General features: G+C 39.5%; 1 protein-coding gene across 6 annotated transcripts; it reads left to right on the forward strand.

Moving 5' to 3' along the window:
* The first annotated feature begins 299 nt into the window (after positions 1 to 299).
* Positions 300 to 27,749, forward strand: swt1 (SWT1 RNA endoribonuclease homolog). 6 transcript variants are annotated; one of them, XR_007570608.1, is made up of 18 exons: positions 300 to 367; positions 1,082 to 1,154; positions 2,443 to 2,516; positions 2,646 to 3,738; positions 3,915 to 4,044; positions 4,770 to 4,871; positions 5,591 to 5,782; positions 6,489 to 6,582; positions 7,056 to 7,291; positions 7,759 to 7,907; positions 8,128 to 8,266; positions 10,524 to 10,663; positions 10,972 to 11,111; positions 11,423 to 11,569; positions 17,214 to 17,280; positions 17,422 to 17,489; positions 25,380 to 26,533; positions 26,632 to 27,748. XR_007570608.1 is itself a non-coding variant. In XM_050055465.1 (17 exons), the coding sequence occupies exons 2-17, from the start codon at positions 1,086 to 1,088 to the stop codon at positions 25,486 to 25,488; spliced, it is 2,949 nt and encodes a 982-aa protein (XP_049911422.1). In that variant the 5' UTR covers positions 300 to 367; positions 1,082 to 1,085; the 3' UTR covers positions 25,489 to 27,748. The 6 variants fall into 6 exon arrangements, 5 of the variants coding, with proteins under 5 accessions (XP_049911422.1, XP_049911424.1, XP_049911423.1 ...); XM_050055465.1 differs by having other exon boundaries at positions 25,380 to 27,748; XM_050055467.1 differs by lacking the exon at positions 300 to 367 and adding an exon at positions 376 to 859 and having other exon boundaries at positions 949 to 1,154; positions 25,380 to 27,749.
* Positions 27,750 to 27,768: the final 19 nt, after the last annotated feature.

The raw sequence follows: 27,768 nt of genomic DNA on the forward strand, positions 1-27,768 counted from the left end.
TTACTTATCCACTGTACAGTCTTACAATGTGGTGTAACCTTGGTGAAAGAATGTGTTTGTGTAGCCTACAGAAGGTCAAGATAACCCACTCAGAGATACTGACTCCTCCTGACTGACCTTGTACTGTCTACTCCTTTATTATGGATTACTGCATTTGGTTTTCTCCTCAGACCACTCACATATATGCACGCTGTGGGTATCTTCTCTTACAGAACAACTGATTATTGATCACAAGAACAACATGCATGCGTGCAAACTCCGTTCCAGTGTGTGGCGGTAATGTAGCAACCAGAAGCAGTAATTGTCGTAGTAGAAGAAGAAAAAGGCGGAAGTGCAGCGGATGTTTTGGTAAGCAGTCGGCATCAAAGTAAGTTAAGCTGCTTGGCTGTGAATTACACATTTATGCCAACTAGGCGTGATTTGTCTCTCTGAATTAAAGTACGCGAACGTTTCAGACACTAAAGAAGACAGTTACTTTGTACTGTAGCGGCTTTGTTGTTATTTTTCAACAGCGAGCGTCATCTTAAATTAGCTAACGGTGACATTTAGCCAGACCTTAGCGTTAAAGTGTCTGTCCTGTGTTGTGTATGTAAAGGTCAGCTCAGTACTTTATATTATATGGCATTACATTAGAAATAAGTTTAATACGGATTTTGCTAAAACTTTAGATAAGTTATGTTATTAGTTAGTTATGTCATTATACAGAGTGCCACAAATTGTTCCTCAAGTAGTAACGTTAACGTTAAAACTAACGTTAACGTTACGGGTTTGTAGCTACTCTAAGTTGGTGATTACATCGAGTTAGCAACAAGTTACACGAGAGACACAAGCTGGGACTAACTAGTTTTTGTGACCCATTGTGAGTGCCTTGTAGACACGTCATATCATTTCATATTAAGTAATATTTTCAGTTTAATGTTAAATTTGTTTTCTTTGTCCCTCTTTAAGAGAAGTTTAAGAGACATGGCTGTAGCACACTTTCCTGGGGGTGTGGTGTCTTGTTGATCAAAATGGATTGTCCTGTAAGGATGTTGCATTGTCACTGAAGACGATATCTGCTTTTCAAAATTACTTTTCATAGGACAATGTCTAAAAAGTCCAAAAAGAGAAAGCGCAAGAAGCAGTCGTCATCCTCAAGTGAAGAAGATGAGAGGGTAAGAAGACATACAGCAGTGTTTACTATTGTTGCCACGGGCGGTCGGTGTGGGTAAAATACTGTATTTCATTTTATTTCATTTTTTATCTAAGTGAGAGTAGGTGTTTCTGTGATGATCTGGATGCATTGTGTTGCTGTGAAAAAATGGCATAAGTGAGATGAGCAGACTGATAACTTACATTAGATTAAACAGATGTTGACAAAGTTTTCCTTTGGGGACATAATTTACAGTTAATAATAGGTAATAAATCAAATATATTGCAATATATTTTAGCGCAATACTCAACATGTTGCAACCTACTTAAGATTGCAGTAATATTGAATTGTGACTTAAGTATCGTGATAATATTATATCGTGGATCCTCTGGTGATTCTCGCCCCTACTACAATATAAATGATGTAGCAATATTTCTGACAAATTTACATTGTCTCATGTAATTCTACAACAAGCCTTTTTTCATTATCAGTAATCAGATGATGATTTTCTCAATTCATCATTTTATCTAGAAAATGTCAGAAGATAGTTAAAAATACCCACTGAAATTTTCCAAAGCCAAAAGTGACATATTCACATTGCTTGTTTTGTATGAACAGCAGAGATGTTGAGACCAGCAAATATGTGGCATTTTTGCGTAAAAAATACTATAACTAATGAATCAATTACCACATTTATTGGAAATGAATTTTCTTTTCAAAATATTGATGCATGAATGAAGAAATGAAGAAATTTTATTTTTGCCTGTTCTATATCAACCAAAGGATAACCCAGAATATCAACAATACCAAAAAAAAGAAAATAAATAAATTAATGATTAAATACATTGTACACTAAATTATAATCCTCAATTCTTTTGCATTGTAATCATTTTAAATTTTAAGGCTTTTTTAAAACAACAGAGAGCAACACAATCGGAAATACGCACTGAGTCCATTCCATAGTTTGACTCCCAAAACTGAAACACATCTGTATTTTACATTGGTTCTCACTTTACATGTTTCATAAATAAACAATGCTCTTGAATTTTAATTTCCTTCTTTTAATTCATTTTTTTTAAATACAGACATGAAGGCTTTTGTTCACAACTCAAAAAAAGTATTTCCAATGTTTATAAAGACACAATGTCTAGTAATTTTAAGGTTAAGGTTAATTATTACATCAGTAGCTTCAGTCTCACAGGATATATTGTTTAAATTGACTGTCCATAATTGTTTCTGTCATCAAGGGTCTACTCTACTCACAACAAACTGATCACACGTTTTTTGTTTTTTTCCCCCCATATTTTCAGTCATCCCGGGAGCACAATGTTTCCAAGCATCGCAAAAGTGGCAAGAAGAAGCATGACGTCAACAGTCAGGAGAGGTTAGATACAGAATACTTGAATTTTAACAACAGATTAATGTTGTTGCTATGTATTTTAAAATCATTCACTTAATTGAAATGTTTGCTAAATATCTGACTTTGGTACTTCTTCTGTTCTTCTGCATGTAGCTGTGCAGCAAACCAGGAAAAGAGCGCCTCTCCTACTGTTAAAGATGTTTCCCAGAGCACCCGCCACATCAAGAAGCCTGTCTACAGACTGGCAAAAACACAAGCGACAGACCAGAAACCTGTTAATAAGGAAGGAAAATGTACAGAAACTAAAAGTGCCTTTGTGTCATTCCACTGGGGAAAATGCTCTAGTAAAGCAAAACATGACATTTCAGGGAAAGACGCTTCTGTTAGTGGGAGTAAGACTGTGGAAAGGGGACACTCAAAACCCTCAAACAGCAACAGTGCAGGTACAGTTCCTCTGAGAAAAGAGGAGACGTCTAGAGGCAGCTCAGATAAAAAGTCTTCCCACAGGAGCTCATCCAAATTAAAAGAGCAGCTAATAAGTCCCAGTTTGGCTTCTGCTGAACAGAAAGAAAAGAGGGAGTATCCACTGAAAAATAAGTGCAGAGCTGAGGAGCCACCAAGGACTGGAGATGACAGCAACACTATCAAGACCAGTAAACCAAGCAAAACCTCCTCCGTCTCCAAGGATTCTCAGTGGCAGAAGAGCACGGACCTGTTCGAGAAGATGTGCCAAAGGCATCAAGAAAAGAAGTCCAAAAGGAGCACGCGTACAGAAGCAAAAACTCCACCTGCCTCTGCCACAAAGCATTCCTCCCCTCCGGCCAAGCACACTACCTCAGTTAGTAGCTCAAGTGTGGTGAAGAAAGCCATTGCAGTTCCAGGGAATGTCACATCAGTGTCACAAAAGACCACTAAGCCATCATCATCTGCTCAACAACAAATATCCTCTCTTGCATCACCCTCGCTTTTTAATTTTAAGATACCAAAAAAGGTTCAACCAAGGCCAGTAGAGAGCATCGTTGAGAATAAGGATGTTAGTTGTACAAACATAAATCTCAACCACAGGACTGAGCTTTCAGACTCAGGGCCCTCAACGAGCAATTGCCAGCAGGAAACTGTCCAACAAGCTCGCAGCTGTTTGGATGTTACACCTGGTTTTTCATCTGAAGGACAAGATAAGAGGTCGTCTTTATCAGGCCAACTCCCAGCTTCGTCTCATACCACCAGTGAGCCGTGGTATGATCAGGTAATAAAAAGCATCATTAATCTAAACAAGTCAGTGTTTGTTTTACATATTGCTTTTCTTTATACTATTTTGTTGGCTAGTATATTCAAATGACATCAGCATTTTGTTGTTGAAATGGTTCAAAATGGCATTGAGGTTCTTTGCATTCTTGTTTGTTTTTAAAATGTGTTCTGTAGAGGCAAGTGGTTGAAGAGCTCCATCTTGCCCGCTCTGAGAAGAGACTGGAGGTGAATGTAATGGAAAGCTATGGGGAACTTACCGGTATGGAAATAGATCCTCCAGAGGAGGGAGCTGCAGACGCACACTGTAAGTTTTTATTGTTTTACTGAGAGATGCTTGAAATTTATTCCACTCATCATAAGTGTAAAATATTAACTTGTGCAACACAATCCCAAATGACCACATGGAGGCACTATAGGTTAAGTTCAAAACTGTATGCCTTGTAATGGCTTCACATTTAGTGTGATTCACCTGAAACATGATACATCATGTGCTTCTGTCGCCTCAGAATGACACGTGAAGATATTAACAAAATAAAACCTGTCAAGTTACAAGGCTGAAGATGTTCATCTCAGATTAGATTCCTCACTAGTTTCTGAAATCAGTTACCTTAATACAGATGAGCATCTTCTGCTGTCAAAGAAAATGTAGTAATAATTTGAGGTTTCAAGGGGAGCCCCAGTAGCTCACCAGGCAGAACGCACATCATTAAGGCTGAGTCTTCACAGCAGTGACTGGGTTCGACTCTGGCCTTGGCCCCATGTTACGTGTCATCCCGTGTCCTGTCTCTCACCCTATGAATAGAGTAGAAATGCCCAAAAATTATCTTCAAAAAAATTACAGAGTAACCCCACAAAAGATGTGAAAATGATAATAGTGCCATGTAAAACAAGAGATGACAAAAGAAAGAAATTTGACCCCAAACCTTCCCAGGCACTACACTCCCACTGCTGTGTACAATTTTATTTATTTCATACTGAAAAACAATCAACAACAAAAGACTCACTATACACAAACTTGTCTTTTTACAGGTAAACAACCTCCTCAGCGAGACCTGATCCTCGTTTTGGACACCAACATTCTCCTCAGTCACCTGGATTATGTGAAAAAGATCATATCTCACGGCCTTGGAGGTTTTTAAAATGATTTTAATACTTGATGTTTCTTATAGAATGATTCATGGTTATTTCATATGTTATATATTGGTACATAATGCCATTATAAAAGGTATCCAGTTAGTTTCTCTCCGCAGTTTCTGGAGCACAGTTGCTGATTTGACTATTGCACTAACCGGCTGAATTATTATTACACATCATTAAGAGAATATATTTGCATCTCCAATAGAAAGAAGCAGTGCATTTTTACCTGTCCTCTGCCCTCTTTGTTTAACTTTGAATTTTCCCTTATTGCTAGCCCTTACATTTTCCCTGACATTTTAATTGCTTGGGTAATATTGTGGGGCTAATTAACATGTCAAGTCATGATACAGTGATTATAGCACGCTTTATTAGCAGGAAGGTAATTTAAGTATGCAGAGAGAGCAGCAAGTTATCAAGCACTTGCTAAGACCGTTTCAAACTGGACAACATAAATATTCTAAGTGGGTCCCTTTGTATTTCCTGTTTGAATGAATGTTAATGCAGAAGCTGACAGGAAGTAAACAGGGACCAAAGCTGTCGCCCTAGCAACAGAATAGCAATGAAACGGTCCATAAAGAAAGAGTTCATCACAAAGTCATTAAAGTTATTATGATTTCCACAGTTTTTGGGACTGACTTCCAGCCATGATAAAATGCACCTATGAGATATGGAATCATCACTACTTGCTTTCTCCCCACTTCATGTTCTCTTAGCTCTGGGCTGCCCTGTCGTCCTCATCCCCTGGGTCGTGCTTCAGGAGATGGATTCCCTAAAAAGGGGGAGAGGTCTGACAGGTTCTGTGGCCCACCTGGCAACTCCTGCCATCTCGTACATTTACAACTCTCTGAAGAGCCGGGGACCTCACCTCTGGGGCCAGTCTATGCAGCAGGCCGCTGAGAGCAGCAGTGAGTGCTTAATTGAGGAAACTGTGGAAATTATCAGTGCATTCAAAGTATTACAAATTTGTTTTAACAAAGTATGGGACATAAAGGTTGAGAGTAGTCATTATTTTCCATCATTAAGTATGGTGTAGTGTTAGGTGTGGGAGATTACAGCCTGTCACTTAATGAGTAACTTGACTATTGACACTGTTGCATAAATGCACTTCTATAGAGCTTCTCTCTACTTTTACTGTATAAACACAGAAACACACTGTCATACATGCACGCATCCCTGTCCTACACAAACTTAACACTGGGTGGCACTATCACTAAGCTGGTCATCTAGAATTGATCTCTGTGTACATAGGGTGCATCTTAATGTCAGGTTTCACCCATGCATAAGGTAACCCACTTCTTAGATATATATAATATTGATCAGACATTAATTTTTCAACAGTGGTATGAGGATCTCTTCCAGGAGATTTAGCAGATGTATTGTTTACACTTCACATAGAAGTATTCAGGACGATATAAGCATTAGTGCATCTCTTGATATAGACTTGAAATCATCATCTAGTGCTCTACATCTTTGTGGCAACATGCTCAGCATGAGCCATCAGTGTCGTGAATTAAACATGTCTCTTTGTCCTAGTACACATTGTCATGGCTCTCCCTGTCACTCTTGTCTTCCTCTCCCATCCTTGTTCTCTTTGCACCTCCTTGTCCCCAGATGGTCTGAATGCCGAGAATAACGATGACAGGGTGCTGCAGTGCTGCCTGCAATACCAGAGTCTGTACCCAGAGTGTGCTCTCATTCTATGCACGTGAGTTCCCCCTCCCCCCCTTCGATATAGTGCTGCTGCTGCAGAGTCTGTGTCCTCTGAAAATAATGCACATGCATGTGACTGTGAGTGGGCCCAGCCAGATAGTTCCAGTTGGGATGAGAGAAAGAGACGACCAGACAGAGTAATTAGGCAAGAATAGATGTGCTGAGCAGGGATTTTTTTTGGCTTACATAGTGGAGTGGCCATTGTATTGTTTCATCTTCTTTTTCCTACTGACCTATTTCTCTAATTGGCACTATTTCCAGACACTGTTATTGATCATTTTTGCCAAATTAAATGAGAAATTAGCGAGCAGACATTCGACCGGTGTTGCACAGCGACATGTCAGATAATTCTCGATTAAACCTCCAGGCTTCTGTAAAACAAATGCGTCTTAATGCTGTTTGTGTTATCGCCGACTTGTAGACTTGCCTGATTAAAAAGAAACATGTTATCCCCTCTTTCCTCTCTAGTAATGATAAGAACCTATGCAGTAAAGCTCTCCTTAGTGGGGTGAAGGCAGCCAGCAAGAGTGATTTGGAGGCAGAGGTTGGAAGATCCAGGCATGGCTTTCATCCTCTGCAAAGCATTAAGACTCCTATGCTGCCCCACATCAGCCCGCAGGTCTCATCACCAATGCAGAGCAGGAGCTCTACACCGGTGCAGCCACACAGTCAAGAGAGAGCAGGTCTCTCTGTAGAGGAGAACGGTAAGCCAGGGATTAATGTGTGCTTCCTGCAAAACAGGAAATTACTTGCCATATTCCATCCTGGTGTAATACTTAAAAGCACATACCGTCCATGCCCTTGCCATGTTTTCCCAGCCCTTCCAATTTCCATGTGTTCTTTGCCTCTCTTCAAATCCATCCATATTAGTTGTTAAATTCAGGTGACATTTTAGCAGTTTTGAGAAACAAAAAATAGAATAAAAATAGAGAATAAAAGTGTGACCTAAACACATCTGGTGGACAGTTAGTATTCCACTGAAAGGTGCATTTGCAGTGAAACATATGCCATATTACACACTGTATGTTTTGTGCTGTTAAATGCCACTGCTCTCTTTTCTGCTGCACATACAGGCATATTATCTTGTGTAAAAGTTAACCGCTGCCCTGCATTCTAGGTTTGCTTTGTGTCTCTAGTCATATACAATATGTATGTGTGTGACTGATAACAGATAACAAGCGGCTGAGCAAAAGAGAGGCTGAAGAGAAGACAAACTGGGACCCTAGCATTGTTTCTGAGCTAGAGGACTGCCTGCGAGAGGTGCTGTCTGATGCGTTAGAGGTCGAGATGAAGGCTGCGTTCGAAGACCTCTGGCTAGAAGTAAAATTATGTTTTGAAATTTCACTTTATCTTTTGAACCATATATAGTTTCTAAAGTCTGGTATTCATGAAGTGATTTAAAAGTGTGTATTTGGTCATGAGTTTAAGGCTTCTTCTTGGTCATGTGTTCTGGGTGGAAAAATTATGTCATTTTGAACATTGCAAAGTTTTTTTATTTTTCATGTTGGCTTTTGTGCGTTGTGTTTTTTTCTGTTAACAGATAATTTATATTAAACCACCCTGGAGTCTTCGAGATGTCCTGCACTGTTTGAAAAAGCACTGGATTGCTGTTTTTGGGCACGTTGTCCCACGAAGGAAGCTGCAAACTGTTTCAAATCTCATTGACTTCTTCAACTCAGGTATGTAGGTGAAAAGAGATAATGGCTATTATATATTTAAGTCTCCTAATGAGCACATATTTTCTTCTTTTTCTATTATTTGTAATTATTTGATTGTATTTTACAGCAGTTAAAGTTTTCCAGTACAGTCTCGTGGTTTTTGTCAGGAACTGTGTTGCACTAATGACTGGCACCATCCTCAAGGTTAACTAAACATTTGTCTGAATGTCTCAATGTGTCATAACAGCTGGAAAAGAAATTATAAAGCAAACAGATAACAGCGGATCATCTGGTCAGGTACATAGCTCTAAATGTAGGCCATTGTAAACAGTCTTGTTTGTCTTGGCTACGGTCCAAACCTCTAAGCACTCAGTGCACAGTTGTACAATAACTTGAGAAATGTAACCAAAATGACATAGAAAGTAGAAGCAGAAGATAAATTTGTAACACGGTGAAATCAGTGCACGGCCTGTTGTACATTTTTCAGACAGAAAAATCAAGTCAGTTTAAAACTAGCTGTTCTATATAGCTGTGGTGTCATAAACTGTGACTTTTAATATGGCTTACATTGTGTGCTGTACATTAACTCACAGTCTGTTAATGTCTTTCTTGTTTCATTTAGCACATTCTCTGTTGCTGGTATTTGGAAAGGCTTGATAACATCACATACTGTAGATGAAAACATTTGATGCCAGTTTCCCAGGAGCTGATTTCAATCTTCCTTTGAATATGAGCGATATATTTAGAAAAAAACAGTAACAAACGTGAGATACTGCGTGAAATACGGGAGCATAAATTTTCACATTTGTGGATACGGCAAAGCTGAGCTCCTTAAGGTGTCTAAATGCAAAGATTTGCTCCGCTGTAACAGTTTGAGGACTGTAAGCCGAGCATTGTTTTCCTTTTATTCTTCTCTGGACAGCAGTGTTGAGATATACTGAGTCATCCCCCAAATAAAACCCTTACTCCAGTGGGGTATGACGTGATCCGCTCTGCACTGCGCTAGAACCCTACAGAACTACATACAGAATCAGGTCATCCGCTAAAACAGGACACTGGAATGTGTGTCAGAAAGATGCTGAGTCGTCCACTGCAGCACTTCTTGCTCTGGATCTCATCACTGGATCTAATTACATTACGGTACTCTGTGTGTGTGTGTGTGTGTGTGTGTGTGCGTGTGCGTGTGTGTGCGTGTGTCTCAGCCTCTCGTTCAGTCTCTCTGTCCACCTGTGTGGGGGTGGCTGCTACAGCAGCAGCACAATGATTTTTAATCCCTGCAAGGATGTTAATAGCTAAGACAATAGAGTTTTTGCCCTTGCTCCGTGTATCCTTGGTACACTAACATGATTCTGGATTTCTTGGTACTACGCAGCCTGGCTCTGTGCCAGGACTGTGAGAGTAGGAGGAGGAAGAGGAGGAGGAGGAGGCAGAGGTGGAGGAGGAAATGAAGGAGGGATAAAGTATATGTGAGGCTAAGAACAAATCTAGGAGTGGAAAAGTACTGCGTGCGATTTTCTGGTCTCCCTTAAGCAGGCTGTGAGTGTGTGTGTGTGTGTGTGTGTGTGTGTGTGTGTGTGTGTGTGTGTGCTCAGATGTAGCTGCACTTGTGAGGACAGACCCTCTACAGCCTTCTAACAAGAGACAAAAGCTGAATTTTAAGACTATTTCTAGCCGTAAAACTTGTCTTAAAGGTGTGGTAGGTCAGGGCTAAAGGATGTTGTCACCTGACAAAGGGCCAAGTAAATTTATGACGACAGCTGGATACCACTGTAGGTCCAAGTGATTTGTCAAAACATCATCTAACATATATGCTGGGCTTCTGTAGGAATGCTCACCCACTCTTTGGCACATTTTTGTGACCGTGTATTGACTACTGCTGAGGTAACAGTGTAAGGGTTATGACTAGGTATGTATCTGTTATTATTACAGTAAGGCCCCAGGGAATTAGTCTATACAGTGTCCTTTCAATTATTCAGCATAGCAAAAGTAAACAGAGTTGGACATTGGACACACTCACACACACACACACACACACACACACAGAGTCTCACAGTCTCAGCTGATTTGTTTTTGGCACACACTGCCTGGCTCTCTTGTTTTCCACCTTTATATTCATAACATTTCTCACAAGGTTACACAAACAAAACATCCTTTTTCCCTTTTGCCTAGGCGTACCAAAAACTGGCACCTGAATCTGTGTATACCTTCATGTGCATCTACGTGCATCACAGTGCCACACATCTGATGACTCATATCGGTCTGTCATTTATTTATTCAGGTGAAACAGTGGACTGTCGCACTACCTCAGCAGCCCTGCAAGAAGCCAAGGAGCTTGTGAAAGCATTTGACAAAAGTTCAAGCCATGTCCCCAGTGCCATCTCCAAACTGGACAATATATACAATAAGCTACACCCGCAGGTTAGCAAGGAGCAGGTTTCAAGTTTCAGCGTCATGCTGTCACAGCTCAAATGTATTACACTGCTCAAAAAGTGAACTCCTTTTCGAGGAATTTTGTTTTACATTGATCTGTTGTAGAAGCAGATTTTTATATCCTGCTTTTGTCGTGTTTTGTGTTTATACTCAGCTAACACTTCAAGAAGATCAATTCTCTTTTAGATTTGCACCAGCTGATAATGATTACAAAAACAATAATCACCTTAACAGCAGGATGCATTTTCATGTTGTACACTGTTGCCTTTCATAGCTTCATCTGTGTGTTTGTGTAGTGGGAATCTCCTGCCTGCGATGTTGTCATGAATGATGATGATGACGATGATGAAGACAAACAACCCTCGTCTGTTCAGGTCTCTCACCAGGAAGTGTGGGCCGTGTTTGAGAACATCTGGAGTAATGTGTGTCAAGTAAGGTGGGTGTAACAGGGATTTGACTGATGCAGTGCTGGGATGATTATACTGCAGAGAAGAGTTGAGGATAATGTCTGTTACAGATTTTTGTTAAAAAAAAAAAAAAAGAATTGTTTTTTTTAAGGGCTTTGTTTTTATCAGGGCTGTATGTCAAGTCTTTTGCAACACTTCTGCTAATAGAAAGTGAGGAGAGGAGAACAGGGAGAAAATTTGCAGGAACAAAAACAACACTTTGATGTTTATTTTGATATTTGTTTTGTTTTATATTCCATTCCACTGACCCATAAGGTCATTTGTTTCTGTCACGTTTCAGCTTCGAGGTGTTCAAAGCTCTGGGCTTTGACCATCACACCATGCAGAGCACTAAGCCAGTGGGAGGGCCTCCGCCACAACACGACGCCTTGGTCTATTTGTACAAACTGTCCTCCATGGTCTCACAGCTGCTCCAAGCCTTCAGCAGGTATCTCAGCCCACTCATATCACCACTGTCAGTCTAAACACACCACCAGACATTCTGCCTCTCTGCCTGTTAGACACGATGCCCTCTGTGGTAGTTTTATATTCAGTCTACTCACTTTGGTCATTTGTGTTAAAGAGGCTGTTTTTATATTCACAATGAATCACATGATGACTTGTGTGTGAAAGGAGGTCACTTGTGGTCAAGAACCCATAAGAAATGATCACCCAATTCTGCAGTTCTCAGCTCTAAAGAGTTTTATAGCAACATTTAGCTCATTGTTTTAGTTTTTCTGGCCGACAATTGTACTATTTTGTTGCACTGTCGGCACTCTTACAGAGTTTTTTCAGTCACAAAAAGCAAAAACGTTCCAAAAAACAACCAAGCTCTAGCTACCCAGCAAAGTTAGCAACTAACTGGTGACCATATTGGAGCACTTAGCAGCCAAACAACCAGATATTTCCCTCAGGAGAGGGTGGAGACCAAAAAGAGAGCTAAAAGGAGAGAGAATATTTGACTTCCATTTACAAGGTCACCCGAAAATACTACTGCAAATGAATGACAGCGTTGCTGGGTGTGTACATAGGAACTATTTGCTCATAAGTTTCCCTTAACAACTAACAAGGTGATGGTATATTAGTGTAGTGTTCACAGCTGGAGTGAGTGTCCAAAAAAATCAGTTTTTGCAAAATGTAAATGGCATAATCTCCTACTCCTAGGAGAGCTGTACATGCAAAATGTGTTACAGACCTATTCCTTAGTGGGTTTAAAGAGCCTGGTCACTTAAGCATGAGAATATTGGAGGAGACTAAAATAGAAGTCAAGAAAGAAGTGTTTAAACACCCTCCATATCTTTAGTGCCGATCTCTTTTCATCAACCCTCTCAGGTCCATCTTCACTAAACCCTCTAAATAACTTTCCTCATGCCTTTACAGGTGTGTCTTGACAGCCAGTCCCTCTAGGAAGCCCCTTAAACTGTCCTTCACCTGTCCTTAACCAACCCACGCCTTCCTGTGACCTGGCTATGTGTGTGCATTGAGTGCTTTAAGGTCTCAGGCCCTATTTGGCCTGTAGCGTTAGTAGTGTTAATCTGCTTGACCTTGTAGCTTTACCTTATCACCTTTCCCATGACGCAACAAACAGTGCTACACTTAAGTACTGATTAGTTTCTTACAAATGCTAACAGTTATCCCTGAGATATCGTCATCTCCTGTAGGCTTTCCCAGTGTTCACTTGGGCCTGCAGTGGCATCTGAAAATATTTGAATTTGCCTACATTTCACAGAGATTTGAACACATCATCCAGCAGTCACAGTGGTAATCGCAAAGGGGGCAAGTAGCTGAGTGGATCTCTGGTTGAGTGCAATGAGAAATTTCCACCATAACGAATTAATGCCATTGCGAGATGACATATCAGTGGAGCTCTTTATGGGTTTTATGCTCTTCTTCTGCCTTCTTTGATGATATCGTAATGTTTTCAAGCTGACATCCGTTGCTTGCAGTCATCTTCTTTCCTGTTAAGTCGGTGATGATTCACATAGCTGTCATGGCAAGTGCAAGAAAACATCCCACAATTCAGAACTCTCGCAGTTTCAATGATATAACTACTTCAGAAAGATGGATAGACTTTAATCATGTGGTTTGTCAAGTCTTCACATGTCTGTCCTTTTTAGCATTTTACACTCACTTTTGCTCCCTTACACACATGCACACATAAAACATCCCAACATCACACAGATATAAGGTCCAGTACATTATTTACTCCCTGGATGGGATTCACTGTGACATTTTGGTCTCTTTGAGGGCAGGGAACAATAAACTCCTGACGTCCAAAGGGCAAAGTGTCTGTTGATCCCTCCGTTTCATCTTGGTGTCCCTCTGAACTCCTACAAAACCAGTTTAAAAGAATTTGCCTTTCATTGTGGTATGCTTTTGAAAATAACCTTGAGTGTGTGTGTGTGACCCTGAGATAAAAATCCGATTGACACTTTTAATGAAGTTTTACTTGAGTGATTTAAGCAGTACGTCAACCAAGACAAATCATTTGAGATGTCAGCTCATCAGTTATCGCTGTGCTTCTTACCTGCCACACACTGCAGTTAAATGGTTGTGCTTCTTACTCCTGCCATTCCTGTTTCTTCAGAATGGTCATAAAACTTATGATGCTTTATCTCCAAACTTGCTGTATTTCCTGTCCTGTGTGTCTGGTGTGATTATTTCGTTATTTGGGCTCCCCTAGGAATGTGTAACATGTTACTTCAAACAGGAAACATCCTATAATGCAGAACCCGAACAACCAGTTAAAAATGGTGATAAAAATTTGGATTTTTTTTTAAATTACAAGACAATCTCCGTGGTGATGAGAGAAGTGGGGAAAAAAATATGCCAAATTCGTGTCGTGCTTTCTCAGCTCAGAGGCTATCAAACAGAGAAAACAGGCCTCTCAGATCATAACCCATTAAACTCCAAAGTATGTGTCCCAAGTGCACTTTACTACCACTTCAATCCTCCAGGCCTGTATAGCGCCCCTGTTAATTGTTTTTGCCAGACTGTAGAGTGTAGTGGTACTTAATTACAAGATGTTTTATCTTATCTGTGCGTTTTGATTTGATGTACTTACTGTGTGTGTTAGGGTGTCAGGTTATGTTTATCTATCATTTCCTGTTGACGAGGTCATGCTACAGACGGTGCACCTGTAGCTGCTTAAGTGGGTCTTCATGTGATGTTAATGTGGAAAGGAGAAGTGTCCTCAAAACATGAGTCGGTTGTTTGTGATGAGAGTACTTTTTGCACTAAGTGTGCAGACCGTATTTTTTTTACACTGACATCTGAGGACCGAAATCTGGTGAACGTGCAAATGTTCACTCTGCACAAAACGCCCTGAACAAGTTCTGCCACAACTGCATCCTCTTTCAAAAGCTGGTTTGCTCAAGCTTGTAGTTACTGTGTGTGTGCGGGTGTTTGTCAGTGTGTGGCTTTTTTGCTCAATTCTGTGGCTTTCAAACAGTGTTGTTCGGGGTCATGTATTGTAGATGTATGTGAAAGTTGTACATGTGTGGTTGGATTTCCTCTGTGGTATGAAGAACATTGAGTTCCTTTAAAACTTTACTTCACTTAAGAATTTGGTGACAGTTAAAAAAAATCATATAGATGTTGTGCACTACCTCAGAACATAAATAATAATTATAAATAACAGTCATTATGCTCACGCACCCTGCCTCTCGTCCAGTGTTAGCCAAACATCCAACAGTTGGTGATATATATATGCAGGTGTGAGCTTGAGCAGCAAGTTTGTTACATTCCACCAGCTCTCTCAGGGCTTTTAGTCCAATAAATAAACAAAATAAACCTACAAAATGTAAATTAAGGGAAATATTCTTACAGCTATTCTCCTTATTAAACCAAAAAATACAAGTCTCTCTCTTTCACCAAACTAAGAGTAGTTTAATAGCCCTGTTAAAGGACAACTTCAGTATTTTTCAACCTGGGCCCTATTTCCCCATGTGTATGTGTGCATATGATTCATGGGTACAACTCGTTTTAAAATTGGTTCAATATTGAGGGAGGCGGATGCAACCAGGAGCCGCGAAACGAGCTTAAACGGTAACGGGGGCAAATGCGTTCTGTATAGGTTTGCGCATTAAAAGTGCTTTTTTTCGCCACTGACCGGTTCAGATCGCCAGTGCTATGAGTGCTATGAGTGGAGTCAGCTGTCAGTCAGTGTTGGAGCAGAGAGGGGGAGGGCTGCCCCGCTGGGTACTGTAAGTGAGTATGTGTGTATGAAGTGTGTGTTTTTTCGCCACTGACTGGTTCAGATCGCCAGTGCTGTCTCTGTAAATAGCATACTAACTTAGCCTTTCCCTTACCTCTGGGCTGTGTGACGTCACGAGCTTTGCTCCACTGTGTCTGTAGCTGTCTCTACTCATGGGAGAGCCGTTTTCTTGAGGAAGAGGTGTTTCGGGATTGGATGTCTTCTCTTCTTCGGCTGGCAGTAGTCATCTTGGGAGAAGTGAGCACTGCAGACCCGATGGTCTGCAAGGCGCAGTGTCTGGACAGGAGTGTTAGCATACATTTGTAGCACAACTAGCCACAACTTCAGCATCTCGCCGTCCGACAAAGGCAGCCTATGAAAGCTGTACGGGGTGTTGGGTGACATCCTGTTCTTGCGTTCGGGAAAAAGGCCCGTTTATTTGAGCACTCCAAAAACTCCGGTAACACTCCAGGGGGTAGCACGTAAAAGACTCTGTCCCAAACTCTGACTCTTCTAGCGTAACACACACTTCATACACACATACTCACTTACAGTACCCAACGGGGCAGCCCTCCCCCTCTCTGCTCCAACACTGACTGACAGCTGACTCCACTCATTCACACTCACCACTGCCCCAGGGCCGCTACAATATGCTATCTACAGAGATAGCACTGGCGATCTGAACCGGTCAGTGGCAAAAAAAAGCACCTTTATACGGGATGCATTTGCCCCCGTTACCGTTTTAGCTCGTTTCGCGCCTCAATACTGAACCAATTTTAGAATGAGTGGTACCCATGAATCATACGCACACATACACATGGGGAAATAGAGCCCAGGTTGAAAAATACCGAAGTTGTCCTTTAAGTCATTGTAATACACACTTCATTCAAATTTGACGAACAAAATAAAACTCAACAAAACTATCTCAGTTAGTTTTTCCACTGTTCCAACAATCACAAACTCTGGTTTGGTTGAAATAAACCCTTAGGTCATTGTGTTAGATAATAGATAATATACCAGCTCCACATGCTGTCTCTCTCTGCCTGCTGTGCTGAGCAGCGGCTCTCACCCATTCTCACTCGGCAGACCATTAAATTAGCAAAATAAAATGAGAAAAATTCATAATAAAAAACAACCACAGATGCACTCAGCCAATCACAGACAGCCAATAAATTCGTCCAATCAGATGTGCCACTCACTGTGCATACTTCATGTGTGTGTTTCTTTACACTTGTGCGCTTATCCATGCACGTGTATGTGTGTGTTAGTCTGCTCAAGTACCGTTGCCTAGGAGACAGCAAGACTCATTTTTACATGTTTGAGCAGAGCTATGACTCGTTCTATACAGGCCATCTCTCTTTGTCTCTCTCTCACTCATTTTTCTCATTCTGTTGACAGTAGATATGGATAATTTAGGTCTCTGCTCAAATGACCATTTTCTGTTCCTCATTCTTCTTCTCTACTGTCATTACCAGCTCTCTTTTTGTCTGCTACTTTATTTTTCTTCTGTAATGAAGTTATTGACAGTGGTGTGTGCATTTAGGTTGGGTTGCTTGGTGATGGGTGGATGAATAAGTAGAGGAAACATTCAAGTGCTGCATATTCATTTTGTTTGCAGCTCTTAATGTTTTGTACTTATTATGTGCCAAAAGATTGCATACAAACTAATGGTTGTATCCACAGGAAGGGTTGGCAGGGCAGAGGAAATGTAAAGAATTCTTATTGCGTGTAATCAGATTTACAAAAAATTCTCTTCCCGTGGTGAAAACAAAAGGTTTCTTACTACTCACTGAATAAAAATTTGGACAAAATGGGATAATGACCAACACATAACAACTTTTCAAGCTTCACCTGGAAGAGAGGTAATCTCTAAAATATATGTTTCTGTTCATTGCAGTGTCTTGTCCTCAGCCCCTGGTTTAGAGGAAGTGCGGACACTGCTCAGCATTATGCACTCAAATGAGGTTGGTGCCATTTCACAGTTATTGCTATAAATTTAGATAGGTGCCATTAATTAACATCATTTGACCTTTTCCTGCTATAGTGGTCTTTGTGATGTTGAGCTCACCTCATTTTTAGCTCAAATCATGTACTTTGTGTTTCAGATTGTTGACGTGGACTCCAGATTGACAGCCAAAGACCTTCTTGACTGTTTCTCACAACAAGACTACAGGTAGGGCGCACACACACACACACACACACACACACACACACCCATATAAAAAATAATGATAATTGCATATACATTTTTGATATAGAACATACATTTTAAAGGTTGCTGTTTAATTGCGACCTCTGTCTCTCTGGTGAATCAGAGGGATTTCATTTAGATTTCTTAGTAAATACAATATACACCTCCCTCAACACAAAAATTGGGTAACCCTTTCTCGTACCCCTCTCAAATATAAATTCCTGAGAGAGTAAATTTCGAGTACACATCATAGCTACTGGATATTTATGTAATAATTTTACCAAATCCATGATTACGGCCGGAAGATTACATTTTTCTAAAACTTTCTAAACAATATATTAATCACTGATAAATCTTGATTGTGTGTTTTGCGTGTTGTATTAGGTCAAAACATTTTCAAGTATTTGTTTAAGTGCCTATTTTTAATGAGTCCTGTTTAATTCATATGTATCAAATCTGGAAGAACCTTTGCTAGTCTGTTACTTAAAAGTGAGTTAATATTTTGTTATTATAGGTCTTAAGTCTGAAGGAGATTCTCCAGCCCTACCTGGTTTTAGTAACACACACACAGATGAAATGTATTTAAAGGTTCTCATTTAAAGGCATAGGGTCCCATAGAGATATAATGTCTAATACAAAGGGTAATTGGTGATAAATAATCATTTGTCCATCTAATGATAACGCACTAGTTTTCAACATGTCTATAACAATAACAATATGTCTTGCTTGGGATGAAAAAAAGGAGATGAAAGCTGTAAGGACAGAACATTTTTTATTAAATCAAGTGAAGATAACAGAACGGGTGCCGCTACAAAGACAAAATTCTCCTTCCAGTTATCAGCGCAGATAGGACATTTTCTAAACTATCATAGGTTGTATACTAGTCTTGTTTTCACGTTTCTTTGGAGGATAAGTTGATTAAATCTTGTGAAATAGATCCAGCACCTCCTTGATTTGTAATGTTCCCACTAAGTCTGACATATGCCTTTAGACTTTAGACTGATCAGATAAATTGCAAATCAAACATTCTCAGCTTCTCTGAATTCTTGTGCTCTTTGTTGAAGCATGCCTGGGCAGGTATGTGTGTTGTTTATCTTGCCTCACAGCCATTACTTTGTCATAATAGCCCTCCTGGTAGATATCCCCAGCAGAGTTCTGACAATAACGGTGGCCATGCCAACAATTTTCAAACAAATGTGACTGTAGGTGTTAACATATTTCTTTGAAGGCATACTTAATGGATCTTTGTACGTTTGTATTCCGATAGGCACACCATACTTACCACCAGGCTGACATGTAATGGGACTACAAGGCCCATAAGCAGTTGCCTGCATCATATATCATATTGTCTTGTAGGGTCAGGATTTATCTGTTGGGTGGACAATGCTGGTTTGGCACTAACATTTCCCTCTCATGTGTCTGTGCGGCCTAGGAATAAATGTTTAAAAACCAGTTAACTTTATTTGAACCGTGGAGATTAAACAGTCTATAAACTGCTCCTGAATGGACTCCCATAAACTCTCGTAAAGTAAAGAAAGTGTTGATTTACAAAGCGTAGCAGGGATTACAGCCGAAGTGAGTTATTAGTCAGGCTATTGTTGATGTCATCTATCTTAAACAGCTTATTTAACCTGTGGTCGACATGTCATTATTTATAAGATGTAAATTACTATTATTTTTTAGGAGGAGGTATTTGTACGCAGCTTGGGGAACAGAGGGGCTACCTGAAGGGCTGAATTTAGGACTACAGTGAACCCTTTCTCTCAGATTACTGCCTGTCTTAAGACTAAATAATAACACATACAAGTACACAGTAATCCTACTTATCCTGCCTATTTTTGGCTGCTTGTCACCTGTACGACATATTTTAACATAAACTGCTCACTGCTTTTGCTTAAGCTACAACTGATGTTTTCTGGATTTGTAAACAGCTGTGCCACATACAGACTGACACTGTGTGCTTTAGAGAAGACATAATTGAAATACTGTTAAACTGTAAATGATTTGTTAATTATTGAGTAGTCATTAATCACCAACAATTTTAATAATCACTTAATCATATATCAAGGAAAAGCATAAAACAAATGCAGATTCCAGTTCTTGAATGTAAGGATTGTTGTTTATGTGTGTTTTATGTCATTATAATTGACATAAAATTTTAATATCTTGTCACACAGTTTTATTTTTTACATTTTATAGTCTTAAAAATAAAGTGACTGATCAAAACAAATTGACAGATTAATTGATAAAAATAATAGTTAGTTGCAGCTCTATTTATTTGCTTACATCACAGTTTTTTGTCAACAGCACAGTTTTATTACATCCCCACAGTCCCTCAAAAAACTTCAGCAGCGGAATGCACATACATTGATGAACAGAATCAGTTAACCTCACCACTCTAGGTCCATCATGATATACTTCTGAAGCTGCTGCATTTCAACTTGAACACAGCAGCTTCACGGGAAACAATCCACCGTTCTATGCATTTAACAGATTATTTGTTTTCTGTCCATTATGTGTCGTCTCTTAATGCTTAAAGCTTTTTCTGTTGATTTCATAACCCTATAGCAGATACTGATTTTCACTTAAAGTAGAAGTGGTTTATAGCTCTGTATCACTTAAAAGAGATCATTCTGAAGTAGTACTATGGCTGTTGTTATACTGATAATGATTGTTATATCATCATAACCAACGAGTATGATCATCCGATCACTAAAGGTTTTGAATGTTTTACTGCCTTTTAAATATTTACTTGTCTTGCTCGGAATAATTACATCAAACCATGATGAAACGAGAGGTTTATCCAGTATTAAAGACAACATCTGCTGTGTCACTTCGTGGAAGAGCTTTGCGGGCACTTAACCGGTCACGTCATTCCAGCTTTTGTTACAACAGGTCACCACTGAGAGATATTGCTAAGCTGACTGTGTTGTGATTGTAAATATTTTATCTGGTACATTCACTGGGAAGTGATGGAGGCCTTTACTTAGTGAACGCATTATCTGCGGTGTTAAATATTTGATTTCGGCGCTCAGCACGGTGGTATGATGTCATCAGTTATATAAGGCCTTAGGGAGGCACTTTTCAGGAGCATGTTCGGTCATCGGCAGGCAGCTTTCAGAACAAGTTGGCCTCGAGGGCTGATAAGATTTTAGATATGTCAGATTAAAAGATATGTTATGTGCTTATCATTCTGTTGGCTTTATCAAAAAATAAAAATACAATTAAAAAGTAAAAAAAAAAAAAAAAAAGCCCTGGCATGGAAACACAAGTTATTCAGCAATCCGTAAAGAACAGACACCTAAAAATCTTGCATTCTTAATCAGTCTGTGATTAACTGACTCATTTCTGTGCATATTCCTTGCATTTTTTACTGCATGAAAGTATGTATGCATACAGTTAGTAGGGCTTTAATGTGTTTAGCAGGAAGGAAGGAAATGATTTGCAACACAGTTGGGAAAGACATGCCTGCACTCGTGTATTTACACAAGCCCCTTTCTGAATGCCATCTCGATTTTACTATTTTTTGTACAAGAGTGGGTGGGAATGGAACAACACTAATTTGCTCGATTTGCCTCCTGCCAGAGTATATTCAGGCCCAGTAATCTGAATATATGCAGTTTTCTGTGCATGTGTGGTGCTCCACTGGTGTGTGAATGTCCTGGTGTTGTTTGGAATCATCTCTTTATGGAGTTATCAGTGTGGAACTGATGATTTTGCTCCACCTGGGTTCTTTACACCTGTGGATGTGTCATCAGGGTTGATGTTTGATGGCTTTTAATATGACTCTGATGTTGGTTATCACAGCTGACAGGCGATAGGTAGCTGTAAGATATCACCTCACTTACATTGTATGAATGTGAAGTCAAGCTCGCATAGTGTTTAACTTGCATATTATTTTTTGCATAATGCATTGACACGCAACCTCAAAAACCTGCTCCTTATCCATAGCGGTCACCCCTTTCAGATATATCTTATAATATTTACGCATTAGTTTTATGTATCTCAGTCAAACAAAATGATGAGGGGGAACACCATACGGCTGTTTCATAAAACATCCTATAGGGAACAGCACATGGTCGTTTTGAAGACAGCCTAAAGCCTTACATTAGTTCATTGTCTGTTCTCTGTGTTCAAAAGCTAAGCTGAAGAGAAACTGCTTTGTGTTTGATAAGACAGATCTTTTACTCTCGCTTTTATTTAACAGTTCAATGAGAAATGGTTTTATCCCAGTTTGAAATAGAGGGAAAGACACATAGAGGCTTTTCTTTCATCCTCTATTCCATAATATTACTAAAGTATAATGCTGTTTCATCATTTACTAATTGGACTGCACCAAAAGCCCTCACAAGTCTTTCTAGGTCGAACGTTTTATAAGCAAACCCAGAAAAGCAAACCACCCTCTTATCATTAACTGGCAGTCCATCAAAAGCCTTTCTGTAAGGCTGAGTCATGCACATAAGGTCAATGTTTTGCGTTTGAATGAAACTCAAATGGAAAAACTGACTTTTATAAAAAGCTTTGGCTTTATGTAAACCATATTATCAAAGTGTGTAATAAGATTTCAGTGCAAAAGCCATCGCAGCATAATTGGTTTACAGTTAAAGTAAGGAATCACTAACTAACCTTGTCACTGCTCTTTGCAAATGACTAAGTGGGCTCTTCCATTTGAAAAACCCAGAGAAGAATGCAGATGGAGTTATCAAGGGTTCCCAAGGATACTTAAAAAGTCTTAAAAGGCATTGAGTTTGTTAATCTAAAAATAAGGCCTTGGTTGGCATTAACATGTATTAAGTCAATCTTAAATCAGTCTTAAAAATGCTAAGATATGGGAAGTAGGATTTTATGAATCTTTTTTATGACACTGCATAGTTAAATCTCAAAATAATTGGTAACTGATTAATGAATTTAATAAATAACAATAATAATTTACTGAATTCCTCTCACATTAACCTCAACAAATCAGGATAGTGGAAAAACAACACTCATATTTAGTTTCTGGCTGGGATGCTTACAGTAGAGCAGGGGATTTACTCTCTGCTGGCTAGCTGTCTCTGTACTCTGGACGACATGGAGAAGCTCAAATTCAGTGAAAATTGGCTAGACTTTGTGGACTTTGTAGCATGTCTCAAGCTGGTAAAAGGCAATGCATACAAGGCATGTGTCTTTTATGCAGAAAGTTCTTGAAACTCAGCACAATTGGCAAGAAAACTCGCCAACAAATGCCAGTGTGCCAAATGTTTCTCAGTTCTGTTCAACCCTAGTCTCCACCACAAGACAAAAAAGTCATGTTTTATGTTACAATAAGCATTTGGGCAAAATTGTCCCTAACCCCATGTGATGACAGTGTATGTTTTGGTAACACTTTACTTGAAGGTATCTACATAAGAGTGACATGACACTGTCATAACTATGACATGACACAATCATGAACCTGTCATAAACATTATGTGCATGTCATAAACGTTTATGACTGCTGTCATTAAGTGTCATTCGGTTTTTGTAATGACAAGTTGACATTGTTTGGGTTGTCTTGATTATGACAACTTGACATTAATTCAAGTGACATTGACAGAAATTGTCTTTGTCATGACAATTTGACATTAAATTTGTTTGGTATGTCCTTGTAATGACAACTTGACATTAACCAGGATGAAATTACCAGAAGATGTCTTTGTCATAACAACTTGACATTAACAAGAAATGCACCTCTTTTTGTGTTTATGACAAGTTGACATAATGATTATTATAATTAGATGTCCAAGGTTACAGACCGATTCTAACACTTGGTCAGATAGATGTCTGGCAGGATACGACACATCTTCTGGTAATGTCACTTAAATTAATGTCATGTTGTCATAATCAAGACAACCCAAACAATGTCAACTTGTCATTACAAAAACCGAATGACACTTAATGGCAGCAGTCATAAACGTTTATGACATGTACATAATGTTTATGACAAGTTCATGACAGTGTCATGTCATAGTTATGACGGTGTCTTAAATGTAACTTGCCTTAAGCTGTAGGAACCCTGTTTAATAATCTTTTATGAAAAGACAACCCTCCTGCACTTTTCTTCCTGCTATTCTTATTCTTCAGATATTGAACAATAGATTATGGAGACCAAGAGCTGGTCACCATGGAGATGATCCATGTGTCCATAGCACCATAACATGATTGGCTTTAGGAGAACAGTAACCGGTTATGTCATCTCAATGAATCATGTGGTTCTAGATTCAATTCAATGCAAATCATTGCTGTCTCCCGCACATATCTATTAATTATCTGTCAAACACATATAGGCGGTTACGTAACACACAAAAGCAGCACCGCTCTCCCTTTATGTGTATACATTGTCGATTTGGGTCAGTGACTCTGTGTACAGTTCATGTGCGTCACTGACTTTGTGTGACTGCGCTCAGAGATGTCATTCCTGCAAGAGCTCGTCGTTCTTTGATGGTACCACTGTGCCACACTAATGAATCTGTAGTTTTAGCAAAGTAAACACTTTGACAGGAAGCCTTTCAGCCAGTCCCTCTGTCAATGGAACGTGCTGGAATATAAAGTCACATCATTTGTGACAGACCAACACATTTTGGGAGCAGCATAAACCCGGCAAGACTGAAGATCTGGTAACACAACCTGTGATTTCCACAGGTTATGAAATCACACAGCTGCACTGTTGGGTGGAAAATGGGGAAGTGGATGGAGGGATGTAGGGTGAAAACAGGGGAAGTTAACAGCCGGCAAATACCTCTCTTTCTTCCCTCCTTCTCTCCGGTCTGCAGTTACATAATGTTCCGATGGAAACAAAGCAGAGGAGGAAACAAACAAGCAACAAGCGCCCTCAGTGTCTCGGCTGCTAGGCAGCCGTTGCCAAGACTTTAGCAGCCAATTTGTGTGTGTGTGTTTGTCCTCATGTTGAAGACTGGTTGTGTGTTTTGTTTGGGCATATGTAACTGCATGGATGTATGTGGTGTTGTATCCAGAAAAATGTAATTCAACTGAAGAAGAGTGTGTGTAAATAGCTGTCGTTGAGACCGGGGGCTTCAGGAAGCTGCAGCACACACAGAAGCTCTTTTGTGTGTTATGGACATTTTGTGCTGAACATGATCAGACCATAGAAAGTTCATCCATCCAGATGTCTGGGCAGAGTCTTCCAGATTCATCCACTCAGTGAAGTTGTCCAATTCTCCATTGGTTGTTGTGGAGTTTTTGCTGTTTATACAAATGATAGTATAAAAAAAACACTGAAGTAAAACCAGGGTGTATAAACCCAACCAACAGGCTTTGGTTTTTACCAAAGCACCAAATAATACTGCAGCAAAACAAAGGCAGGCACAATATTTCTCAGTGCCAGAGAATTTGTGCTAAACACAACACTTCTCTCGTAAAGCTTAGCTGACCTCAACAAAGGCTGTATAGCAGGAGTATTAACTCCTGTGAAGCGCAGGGAGAAATTTACAGATCTGTACTCTGGTGAAACCAAGTAATTGTTCTATAAATGCACGACATACAAGAGCATTACGTCAGGATTCAGCAACTATAGGAAACACAGTTTTCAGGACAATAATGCACAAATCCCTGACAGAAAATATTGATGGTATTAGATATTTATGACTTAAATCAGTACCAAAAGAAGTATTGGGGAAAAGTCCCCAGTTTCTATGAAGAATTTAAGACTTAAAAAGTCAGTTAATCTGCTTCAGGCTTATGGTGGGTTCATTGTTGTTTTTTAATAGCTTCAATACTATCAAATGTATAATTAATGCATCACTTTAAACACACAACAAAAATTTAAATATAGATTCTTTTCACAGCCTTAGTGCTGTCTCTGTATCTAATATATCTCTTCACTTGTGTTGCCAGGGAGAAGCTGAGACTCGGAGGGATCCAGTTAATGGGGTTAAAAGAGGCCCTGGATCGTTGTGTTGGGACCACAGGTCACAACATGACCTTTACCACATCGCCGCCCTGACTGGATCAGAATCAGGGAGTTTGCACATCAACCAGATGCGCAGAATAAACTGTTACCCTTGACTTGAAGTAAACACTGTAATTTGAAGGGATGTCTGCTTGCACTGTGCCTCTGCTGACTGGAACTGTTTACACACGTTCCGTTTCCGTAAATGTAAGGATGTCTATGGGTGTTCTCCACCATTCATAAGGGCAATACCTTTGTTTAGCAGAGCTTGTTTTATCTTTATGTGGCAGTTTTACAGTATGCGGGGTTCGAGTACATCAAGCACTGCTTTCACTGTCCTCTAATATTTCTTCAGGGATTTTCCACCTGGTTCTGATGTCTCCTGTCAATTCACAGCTGAGCAGTGATGTCATTTTTCACCCTTCGCAGGGCTTTTTATATTTCAGTTCAGTGAGTCTTCAAACATTTCTGCACATAAAATATTGTATTATTTTGTTAAAACTGATCAGTTAAATGACTAATTTGTATTATTCAAACAGTTGTACTTGCATTTAAAGCAGTTTGGTACATAGTGTGCAAACAGAGTTTGAGATATTTATTTGGAGATTCTTTTTTGGACCATATGAATGTGTGATGCTACAACAGTGTGCAATTAAGTTTTACCCCTCAGTCCACTGAGACATATGACAGACAACTTTTTTTTAAAAAAAAATAGCTATAATTAACCATATTTTAATGTCTGTCTATTATTTTTCAACCCTGACACTATTAAACAGCTGGTTCCTACTATTTATGATTGTTCAGCTTCAGTTCACTGGGCTCAAAGGAATACTACCACACTTTATTGCTGAGAGTTACATCAGAAGAACGATACCATCCTTGTATCAGTCCATGAAGCTACAAGCTACAAGATGATTAGCTTAGTTTAGCTTAGCTTAGTTTAGCATAAAGACTGGAAACAGCTACCCTAGCTCTGTCAAAGAAAAAGAATATGTGCACCAGCTCACTAATTACAATTACAATTTCTTTAATCTGTATAAAAACAGTGTAAAAAAATGACTAGCTTTGGTTTAGGGTGGTTATGTGCCAAATGATCCTTGTCGTGTAAGCTTTAGAGGTGCTGGTAGGCAGATTTTGTTATATTTGGACAGAGCCAGGCCACCTTACCCTCCGTTTCCGTATTGGTGCTAAGATAAGCGAAGCTAGGCTAAACTAAGCTAAGCTATGCTAAACTAAGCTAAGCATCTTCATATTTAGCTTACAGACAAGAAAGAGGCATCAATCGGCTCATCTAACTCTCAGCAAAAAAAGTGGTGTGTATTCCTTAAAATGTTAAACTGTTTCTACAAAGAGAGTCCAATGGGATGATCATTTAACCCTTTAAACTAGAATTGTTTTCAAAAATTCACAATGTACTTCTGGTTTTACCAGGTTAAAGTCACAAATAGCGCTGTAGACTTTACACAACTAATGAACAACTAACTGCAAATGTAGCTAAGAGAATAAAACAGAGCTATCAATATAGAGCGTAGCATTTGAAGTGCCTATTCTTTGAGCTCCTTTTTTTTCAAAATCAAGATTTCTTAAAGCCAACAGATTGATCAAGAGTCCCAGTGAGAAGCTGAAACCAAATGGCTATTTGTTTTTAACTGAAGGTGAGGTTGTTGCACAGAATCATAAATGATAAGGAACAAGACTGAGTTTAGTTTGAAACTGGTGAGTTTTCAGCTTTAAAACTGTAAATCATTTAAGAACAAAAACTATATTTTATGTAAAAGAGTTCAGTGTTTACAACAAGAAATTAAATGTTTTGAAGCTTTTTCCTAATCTATAGTTCTTTTTCTTATGTGCATAATGTGCCTCCGTTGATCTTTGAGTAGAGTTTATTTCCATGTTGATTTAGCCTTACTAACAGTGAATTCACTTAACCATGGATAACCGCATTCTCTGTGGCATTTCCTGTAGTTTTTCCTGAGAGACTCACCACAGTGTAGTGGAACATGTGTGCTCAGACTGATAGCCTGAGTGTGAGTGCATGTAGGCGCATGTGTGCGTGTATGGTGACCAACAGGATTAGTGCGCAGGTGACGCCAGCAGACAGGCTGAGATTACACCTGCTGTTGCTGTGTCACAAACACACACACACGCACACACACACACACACACACAGGCTAAAGCATCAGACGTCACGCACGTGTAGGGAGCGGGCAGGTAACGAGGGGCCAGTGATGATCTGATGGCACTGAACTTCCTGACTCATTAAATCGTTGCAGAGTTACTGAACACGTTGTTCAGTTGTAATGTTGGACTCTGACCTTGACTTTTTGTTCCAGA

The sequence above is a fragment of the Epinephelus moara genome, chromosome 10, assembly GCF_006386435.1.
Source record: "Epinephelus moara isolate mb chromosome 10, YSFRI_EMoa_1.0, whole genome shotgun sequence".
Taxonomy (NCBI): domain Eukaryota; kingdom Metazoa; phylum Chordata; class Actinopteri; order Perciformes; family Serranidae; genus Epinephelus; species Epinephelus moara.